General features: G+C 42.1%; 1 protein-coding gene across 1 annotated transcript; it reads left to right on the top strand.

Moving 5' to 3' along the window:
- The first annotated feature begins 1,648 nt into the window (after positions 1 to 1,648).
- On the top strand, positions 1,649 to 7,401 carry c1galt1lb (core 1 synthase, glycoprotein-N-acetylgalactosamine 3-beta-galactosyltransferase 1, like b). Its single transcript, XM_080548102.1, has 3 exons — positions 1,649 to 1,911; positions 2,805 to 3,469; positions 4,752 to 7,401. Exons 1-3 carry the CDS (start codon positions 1,692 to 1,694, stop codon positions 5,058 to 5,060), a joined length of 1,194 nt encoding a protein of 397 aa, XP_080404228.1. The 5' UTR covers positions 1,649 to 1,691; the 3' UTR covers positions 5,061 to 7,401.
- Positions 7,402 to 10,389: the final 2,988 nt, after the last annotated feature.

Genomic DNA, 10,389 nt, shown 5'->3' with positions numbered 1-10,389 from the left:
TAAAAGGAAACAACCATTTATTGTTAAATTAATGTAGTTTTAAATGTAAATTAAACTATTTAATTTACATTTTAGGCAAAAAATAATCATCTTGTGATCATAGGCATTAGATCAATCAGATAATTTCTGGGCATTATTCCTGACTATTTAGGTCTTTTGCCTCAAAAGCACCCACAGAGGCAACAGTCTTGCATAATGACACTGAAACATGTTCTACAAGTTGGACTAACCACATCTTACTGTACGTGTCACGGTCAATTAAGTTCTTGTCTGCGCTTGTTCCGCATACATGCAACAGACCAATAGGAACGTTAGACAGTCGTGGGTGGGAGGGAGCAAGCGAAAAAACGAAACCATCTGCTAACCAATCAGAGTCGCACAGGCACTTCTGGTCCTGCGTGTCAATCAACTGGTCGTTTCCTGTAACGTTAGCTTGTCAAGAGAGGCGTTGCTAAGTTTTGGGTTATTTTTATTGCACTTTTAATATAGACCCAAGTCGAGATTGGTTTTGGATTATACTTGGGAATTTCTGTACGCTGTCAATTTACTTTATTTTCACCATGCTACTGATGGCTAACGTTAGCTGCCCAAAAAAAGATGATTCTGGCGACCGTAGTAGCTAGCCCACGGTGTTAGCCTCCTGTCTGCACACATCGCAGGCTTTAGCTTGCTACCTCCTGAACGGCAAGTAAAACATTTGATCATATTTTGTTTTGATGAAATATATAATCAGTGCTATTGTGATCGTGAACGAATCGAATGGTTAATTTGGAGAAAGTAAGTGACTTTCCTACAGTTGACTTGAGCTACTAGTTAGCTAGCAGAAGTCGCTAGACTGGTCTGGTGGTCAGTCACATAGGTGTCAGGTGACTCACAATGTAGGGTGTTCACACATATAATTCTGCTTTCACTTTAGATTAAAATAAATATGTCCATCTCACAGAGAATTTCACGAGAAAAACAATGGTCCAAACCCCATGGTTCTATCATGTACGGTTCAACGGTTATCAAGGTTTACCTCTTTACATACACATGTGAATTCCAGGAATTTATTGATTATTCATTGTTACAATGGTATGGTCAACTTTGATTGTTGTTGTCTAGAGATATAAACAAACATCACCACCCAACTATGTGATTACATACTGGTAACACTGATTACATACAGGTCCATATATATATATATATTTTTTTTTTGTGTGTGTGCAATTTAGGTGGTCATAGATTTTCTAGATAAGAACCCCAAAGTGGTGTTTAAATGGGGGGGCGGGGGGGGGTCATAGCCAGGGCACTTAATACGAAGTGGCGAATGGCATCATTCCCAATCATATAGGCTAGTTAAAAAGCAAAAGGATGCTCAATGCATGAACCCAGTTCCTTGTCCTTGCTAATCAACGTCTTGTCCTTGCTAACTGTTTAAAGAAAAACTAAAGCATCAATGGAGTAAGCTGTTGAATTCACAACAGATTCATCTTGTCCAGCCCTAATTTGAACATAAGGGCTTTCTGACTCATGCTCAAGTATGCCTGTTTTTCTGTTCCCCTGCCCAGCCAGTTAGTCCCTGTAAAATGCCTGCCAAATCCCACTGCCTCATTACCTTCTCCTCCCTCTCATTACCATCCTCTCATTCCTCTCCCCCCAGGTCTCTTCACATAGTGACCAGGTGTGAGTCGCACTGTTGGTGGTTCGCTATGAAGGCCGCCCTGGGACCCAGGTGCTCCTTCTACATGGGCTTCCTGGTGGGCGCCTGCACGCTGTATGTGTTCCTGCGCCAGGTGTGGTTCGAAGAGAGGTTCTCGGGACATCAACCCGACGGAACCCTTCAGAATACGGACGAACTGGAGTTAGACTTTAAGAACTGGAAGAAGGAGAGGTCTGCCCTCTTTAACTTGAACCACCCTCACCATAAAGGTACTAAAGATGGCCGTTTTATTTTATAGGCCTACTTCTCTTGGCATGAAGTGTTTCTCTTGATGAATGGCAATGATGAGTTGACAAAGAATACAGTTGAAGGTGTAGCCTGCCTAGGTCTGGTTGACGCACCTTCTTTTTGATTTGTAAACGGATGTAGCCTCTGATAAGATCTGGGTTGGGTAGGTAGATCATCATTAGCCGACGTTATGTTTTTTTGGGTTGCTTGCTGTCTTTTAAGACACACCTTGCAGAAACAGGTTGTAAAGAAAGGTGAGTTGTAAATGTAATGGCTTGGCTTCCCATTCACAGGGTGTTAGTTGTAAAGTTGTATTGTTATGTCACATTACACAAGTGTAAGAGAGTAAACTTCTTAGGCTTTGCTTCATGCCTGAAGAAGGTCTATGTTTTTTCCCAAACAGGAGACTAACTTAAGGGATGCTGGAGGAACTTTAAGCTCTAGTTTTTCTGCGTTCGCCATAACGACTGCTAAATTACTAACAATCTCTCTGTGGCGTGTGTGCGCATGCGTACTGGCTGAGATAATTTCAACACACAAAAAAAGTGTAAAAGAACGCTACATTCGTTCGGTACACACACGAACCGAACCGAAGGACCCGGTACGAATATGTGTACCGTTACACCCCTAGTAGTCCGTATGCATGGGGTGTGCTTGGGGATGATAGTCAATTGTCTACAGTAGGCTTGTTTATGAGCCTGAGAGAAGTAGCTGTTGGTTAGCCTCTGTGTTTTGGCCCTGAGGCTGTTGAATCAACTCCTGTAAAACGATCAATCAATTATGCATATTACCAATATACACTGCACCTCACATTCATATGAAGCATATGCACAACATTCATCGTCACCATCTCCCTCCCTCCCTCCCACTTCAGGTGAGGACAGCCGTATGGCGGACGAGCTGTACAAGAAGGTCCGCATCCTGTGTTGGGTCATGACGGGGCCCAAGAACCTGCAGACGAAGGCCCGGCACGTGAAGGCCACCTGGAGCCGCCACTGCAACATCGTGGTGTTCATGAGCTCCGTGGACGACGTCGACTTCCCCACCGTGGGGCTCGGCACCAAGGAGGGCCGCGACCAGCTGTACTGGAAGACCATCCGCGCCTACCAGTACGCCTACAAGCACTACGCGGACGAGGCCGACTGGTTCCTCAAGGCCGACGACGACACCTACGTGATCGTGGACAACCTGCGCTGGATGCTGGCCAACCGCACGCCGGAGGAGCCCGTCTACTTCGGCCGGCGGTTCAAGCCCTACACCAAGCAGGGCTACATGAGCGGCGGGGCGGGCTACGTGCTGAGTAAAGAGGCGCTGAGGAGGTTCGTGGAGGCCTTCGAGACTAAGGTGTGCACCCACACCACCCCTGTGGAGGACCTGGCGATGGGGCAGTGTATGGAGAAAGTGGGGGTGAAGGCGGGGGACTCCCGGGACACCGTTCACAGGGAGACCTTTCACCCCTTTGTCCCCGAGCAGCACCTCACTTCCAAGTTCCCCAAGAGCTTCTGGTACTGGAGCTACTGCTACTACCCCATCTCAGAGGCAAGTACAGGGGCTCATGAGAACATTACATGGGTATGATGAGAGTGATTGAGTTCAATATGGGACTCAGGGTTAGCTCTGTTAACTTTTTAAAAAAATATATTATTGTTATTACTAGATATTAGTTTACACATAACATTTATATAAGTGTGTGTGTGACTTCAACAAAGATCTAGTCAAATAGCTGCAGGCATACGTCTGTCTACAAGTGTTAGTACATCGGACCACATCTTGATCTGTCAACACAGCATTGTGTGTTTTTCCAACCACCCACACTACGCATTGTTTGTTCAGCAGGCGGACAGGTGCTAGGAGGTTTGGGTGTACAGAAGGGTTGGGCGGTTTTATGGTTATACCGTAAACAGCAGTTTTCGAAAACTTTGAAATGTCAATACAGTTATAAAACCGCTATATATAATAAACGAACGGCTTAAGAGTGTTTGTCCAGCACCACTGTCTGTCTGGTTGAAGATGCTATGAAAGTGATGACAGTTTAGCTACCTACCTCGCTTCCCTAGTCTTAGGAAATTATATGGAATACTGAGCTGGCTGTTACTTGTTTACACAGCAGGTGGGTAGAAAGTACTGTTCAGCTGTTTATTGAGGTTTTTACTGATATGAAGAACATTATTTACACAACACTACTACAATATAATAGGTAATGCCTTTGATAAAAGATCAGTTTCTAACACAAACCTTCACAATCATTTTTATTTCATTCATCTGCATCTTGTCTTGTCGATTGACACCCCGCCCTCCATCCCGGGTAATATGCACTGCCTTCGGAAAGTATTCATACTCATACTACTTTTTCCACATTTTCTTGTGTTATAGCAAAGGGTCTGAATACTTATGTACATACGGTATTTCTGTATTTAAATGTTAAAACATTTACTGAATTTCATAACAATATGTTTTCACTTTCATTCTGGGGTGCGTGGATTGATGGCAAATTATTTTACTTTAATACATTTTAAATGGAGTCCATAACACAACAAAATGTGGAAAAAGTGAAGGGGTCTGAATGCTTTCCGAAGGCACTGTATATGTTACGGTACATGTGGGAATACGGTACATGTGGGAAAACTAGGGTTAGGGTTAGGTGCTACGTCGACTTGGTACATGCTGGCATGTCTAACCCTAACCGCAATCCTAACCCTACCCCTAGCACCGTAGCACCTAACCCTAACCCTAGTTTTCCCACATGTACCGCATTCCCACATGTACCGTAACATATACACACCTGCTGGCTCTAACGCTGTTCTCTTCTTGCTGTCTCCAGGGTCCCAACTGCTGCTCAGACCTGTCTGTGTCTTTCCATTATGTGGATCCGTCGCTCATGTACCTGTTGGAGTACTACATCTACCACCTGCGGGCCTTCGGCTACATGTATCGCTACCAGCCCCCGCCTCCCCTGGGCTATAAGACCGAGGGGTCGGGTGGGGCCTTGGACACGGCGGAGGGGGGAGACGCCAAAGAGCCGGCTGCCTTAGAGAAGGAGAGGGGAGAGGAGGGGGATGATCCGTCCGGGACAAACAGGAAACAGGACACGAAAGACTTGCCTGTTGCTCCACAGGACAAGAAGCAATAGAAGCCTGTGTGTGTGTGTGTGTGTGTGCGTGCACATGTGTGTTTGTGTGCGAGCGTGTGTTTGTGTGCGCACGTGTGTTTGTGTGCGCTTTTGAGTGTGCATGCTTTTACGTGTTTGCACGTACCTGCAGACTTTTTTTTTTTAAAGAATTGAAGAAACTTTGCAAGCTTTGGTGCCTCAAAAGAAGGATGCGTGGTGGTGAAGAAACCTATTGCCGAAGGATTAGCAAAGAACTGATACGATGACTTCAGGATTGGACATTTGGATGTGGATTGGGTCGTCACGATCTGCAACTGTCTACTTTAAGTTGTTTCGTAAAATTGTTTGATCCAGTACATGTTTGATGACAAACTTTTTTTTTTTTTAATTGTTATTATTATTTTATTTGTTATCATGCTTTAATGATTGTTATTTTAAAGCTCAGTTGGAATCCATTAATATATTTTAATTTTGATTCAATTTTGGAAAAGAAAAAGGTGAAAGCCCTCTTTTAATTTCCCTCAGAGGTTTTGAACCACTGTCTTAAGACACATTTTTATTGTGATTAAAGCAATTCCATGCATAGCTTGTGTTTGTTCTGGAGATAATTGCCAGAAGTTACTGTACATTCACAAAGTCAACGTCACGCTAACAGAGCCTGTTTGACAGCCTTGAGGCATTGCTAAAGCTGAGAGATCAGAAACTAGTCTGTATTGTCCACCTAAACTCTAAGGGCTTGAAAACAAAGGTCTGAGATTAGTGAAACTGACATGTTATAGAAACAAGTGAAAAGGTTGTCACTGACTCTGCCAGTAGTGATAATGAAGACCAACAGCCCCTTTGGCCCACTCATGCTGGTAGGTAATGATTGTCGTCAGCCCCACCCCACCCCACCCATCAACCCCATCAGCTTGTGCCTTGTAAACCACGATTGTATGCACTGTCAGCTGCACATGACTCTGCACTGTGACTGCCTAATAATGAGAATCATGTATTTAGAGGAAGGAGATCTTGTAGTTCTACTGGTGATCTGGTAGTATTGTCCCACGGATGTAGGCAGTATGAATGCCTTCGGACCTTGGGCAGCCTACCTGTGCATGGCCAGCAATCTTCTCTACCCCTCAGAATTGTTTTCATTTGATCAGTGAGAACAGTTTATTTTTTTTGCACCGTGCTTTAAATTCAACAATATCGTGTAGTTTGCCTGATCCAGGCAACAGTATGGTAGATGTGATTTGGTTGTGGATGGGATATTATATCTAATGTGTGTTGATTGTAGGACGTTTTATGAGAATGATTTAACGAAGCTTTTACTGTTTTCAAACCAAACACAGTTTAATAAAGTTTGTGTAGGTTTATTTTGTGGGAGATGACCAAACATGGGTGGGACCTGTTATAATGTGATGTCATTGGCTGGTGTCACACTCTGGATGATTTTGTTAGTGAATGAATCATTGTGTTATTATATGATATATTATTATACTTTAATACATTATGTATATTATTTTACATGAGTGTAAATATGTTTTGGGTGAAGTGAGCCCTTCATTACCCTTTGCAGTAACAAGCTAGACTTTGTCTTCTTATCTCCAATTCATAATAGTTATCATCAGCCCTAATAAACTAGCATCTTTCTTTTAACTATGTCGACATGAGATGGTAGCTCTTCTCTCTGTACGTGAGCAAACCGTTCTGTACCAAACCTGCTTCCTGTGTACGGGTCAATCACAATTGCACAAAATGAGTAGGTGTCGTATTATGTGATAGATTTCATTAGACACATGGCAGCCTGCATTCAGACCCGTTGTAAACTCCACTCTGTTTAAACCAAAATAATGTAAAGAAATTGATATTTTTATAAAATCGCCAACAGGAATGACTGGAAATTTGACCCCCAGTATTTAATGACATCTCTTGATACAGTATGTTCGCCCTCTCTCTCTCTCTACGTGCTGGTCACTTTGAATGAAGTAATGTTTTACAAAACTGCTGAAGCCACACATGGCGAGAGGCAGGCACCTGGCAGGTTCACTACCGTATTACAGATGCATCCATTTGACCGTTATTATTATTATTTTTTTATTGTTTTGGCCATACAGATTGTGTGAGGTTAGGATCAGTGAATGTGAGTTTCTCCTGCTCAGATAACTGCCTGGTAACAGTCTCACTGACAATCCATCTCAGACTTCGTTTTGATCTTGTAAAAGGGAATGATGTACAGAACTGTATTTACTGTTTATTTATGTCGGAAGAAATAGCACAATGTGACCATTTCCATCAGTGCGTATGTGTGAGAGAGTGTGTGAGTCAGCTGTGAGTGTGACAGGATTGTGTCTGTAAAATCTAATAAATAAAAGGTACTTTAGCCAGTATATTAAAGAAAGAATATTTTACTGTACCTCTGTGGTATACGTGTACCTTATTTTGTTTGAATAAGAAGGTCAAAGGGTAAGGATGTTAAACAGCTATCAGAGAAAGGTTCACATGTTATCTATATGATTCAATCTATAATAATAATAATAATAATAATAATACATTACACTTATATAGAGCTTTTCTAGACACTCAAAGACGCTTTACAAACTGAAAAGATTGAGTAGTAGTAATAAAAAGAAACAAAAAATAAATAAAATAAAGTATAGCGGCTGAAAAGGCCCCATCACCCCAGGTCCGGAGCTTGGTCCTGGCGGTCTTGAGGGTGGTTTGGTCGTCAAACCTGAGGCAACCGGAGGGGGTGTGGAGGGGGACGAGGTCGGCAAGGTAGGAGGGAGCCAGATTGTTGATGGCTTTGTAAGTGGCTTTGTAAGTGTAATCTATATGGCTAAGCATTGAACCGGACAAGAAAACATCGTAGAATCTTCTAAAAGGTTCCTGAAGTTACAGACAGTATATCATTCTAATGTATATATTATTATATTCAGTATGGCACAGGCAATAACAATAATAATAACATGAAATACAAAAATAACATTACATGTGCATTACAGATATCGTTCCATTCTCCTCAGTGAACCACACACCAGCTATTGGTGTCATGGCAAGATGATGACTTATTTTCTTTGTGGAAATTATATTTAATGCAAATCAGGATATGGAAATGGAGTATGCAGTCTGGCTTGGTGCAGTGCTGTGGTGGGGGTTGAAGAGGATGAACATCCTGTCCTACACACTACGTTGAAACCTGAGCACAGAGATATGGAGAAACAGAGAGGAAAAACTGGTTAGACAGTGCACCACCAAACACATTTACATACAGGTGCATCTAAAAGAATGAATATGGTAGAAAAGTGAAATATCTCAAGCCTTTTTTGTTTTAATGTTGATGATTACGGCTTACAGCTCATGAAAATCAAAAATTAGTATTACATAAGACCAATCAAAAAAAGGATTTATAATACAGAAATGTTGACCTTCTCAAAAGTATGTTCATTTAGGCACTCAATACTTGGTCGGGGCTCCTTTTTGCACAAATGACTGCATCATTGCAGCGTGGCATGGAGGCAATCAGCCTGTGGCACTGCTGGGGTGTTATGGAAGCCCAGGTTGGTTTGATAGCGGCATTCAGCTCGTCTGCATTGTTGGGTCTGGTGTCTCTCATCTTCCTCTTGACAATACCTCTAGATTCTCTATGGGGTTCAGGTCAGGCGGGTTGGCTGGCCAATCAAGCACAGTAATACCATGGTAATTAAACCAGTTACTAGTAGTTTGGGCAGTGTGGGCAGGTGCCAAGTCCTGCTGGAAAATGAAATCAGCATCTCCATAAAGCTTGTTAGCAGACGGAAGCATGAAGTGCTCTAAATTCTCCTGGTAGACGGCTGCGTTGACTCTGGGCTTGATTAAACACAGTGGACCAACACCAGCAGATGACATGGCACCCCAAATCATCACTGACTGAGGAAACTTCACACTGATGCAGTAATTCGTGCAAAAGGAGCCCCGACCAACTATTGAGTACATAAATCATTTTTTGATTGGTCTTATGTACACATTTTTGATTTTCATGAGCTGTAAGCCGTAATCATCAACATTCAAACAAAAAAGTCTTGAAATATTTCACTTTATGTGTAATGAATCTAGAATATATGAAAGTTTAACTTTTTGAATTAAATTACAGAAAATATTGAACTTTTCCATTATATTCTTATTTTTTTTAGATGCGCCTGTAAATAATAACCATTTAGCAGACTTTTATTTTCCAAAGAAAATAATTACAATTAGAAATTACAGGGACAGTCTCCCTGGACTGACTTAGCCCCAAGTGCCTTGCTCAAGGGCACACTAGTGGTGGTGTTCCCAGGTGGGATTTGAACTCATGACCTTCTGATCACCAGTCCAACTCACTATCCACTAGGCCCACTCACTATCCACTAGGCCCACTACTACCCCAAACAGGATAGCATGGCTTTATAAAAGGTGATCGTTTTTTACACCAAATAGAACTAGAAGCTTTCTTCTAGAGACAGTTATCCGTGTTGCATTGACTTCAATCACTGAGATGACCGATCATTAAGTGTTCTTTTTGGGTAAAGCTCTCATGTGCAAGATGCCCCACTCGCCTCAGTCTGCCTTTCTTGATGAAGATGCCTCCTCTCGGCTGAGGGTACTCCTCTTTCCTCCAGGGACGAGGGACGACTATTAATCACCACACACAGATCAGCAAGAAAGTTGACAAACACCGACATATTGTACAGCAATTATGTACTTATGTTCTATAGAAATGCAATTATTAAACCAATGTAAACCAAGTCGTCTTAGAAATCGGACCCCTCGTCTTTGACTGCAGTTTAACTTAAAAGCCACTGGAGGGCAGACTGACTTCCTCCAATATTCACCTGATCCGGAGTTCCTGCGACCCAGGAGACCAACAAAGATGTCATCCATGTCTATGCAGAAGAGGAAGGGCCAGTTTATAAGGTCATAACATATAAAATGTAACATTTTCATAAACAAAATGTGTATAAACAACAACATGTTCTTACTTTTTCGTGATGGAAGGGGATTTATGCCTGGAAAAAAATCATACATTATTACAGTGATCATACATTATCGTAATGATATCTGCTATAAACTACAGATATGTATAGCTACCACACTTGGTCAGAATCCATATGATGTTTAACATATGTGGATCAGTCAATTAGTTACCTATCCACTCACATAAAAGTGAAATAATGTCATACAAACCAACTGTGAAAAGTCAAATAAACTATGTCTAGTGCACTAAGGAATGGCAAATGTGTTTGACTTGTTTTGATTAATTAGCATCTCCATTAGCTGATGCAAAGCATGAAAAGCATCAGCTACTCTTCCTGGGGTCCACACAAAACATATACAAGAAACCATCATTGAA

Source organism: Nansenia antarctica (genome assembly GCF_963989245.1).
Source record: "Nansenia antarctica genome assembly, chromosome: 18".
NCBI lineage: Eukaryota > Metazoa > Chordata > Actinopteri > Argentiniformes > Microstomatidae > Nansenia > Nansenia antarctica.
Note: the sequence above shows the minus strand (reverse complement) of the source record. Positions and strands in the feature narration are given on the sequence as shown.

Coding starts and splice junctions, on each gene's coding strand:
- c1galt1lb (XM_080548102.1), top strand. CDS start 1,692: ATGAAGGCCGCCCTGGGACCCAGGTGCTCCTTCTACATGGGCTTCCTG. Junction 1,912..2,804: donor GAACCACCCTCACCATAAAG/GTACTAAAGATG, acceptor CTCCCACTTCAG/GTGAGGACAGCCGTATGGCG. Junction 3,470..4,751: donor GCTACTACCCCATCTCAGAG/GCAAGTACAGGG, acceptor TGCTGTCTCCAG/GGTCCCAACTGCTGCTCAGA.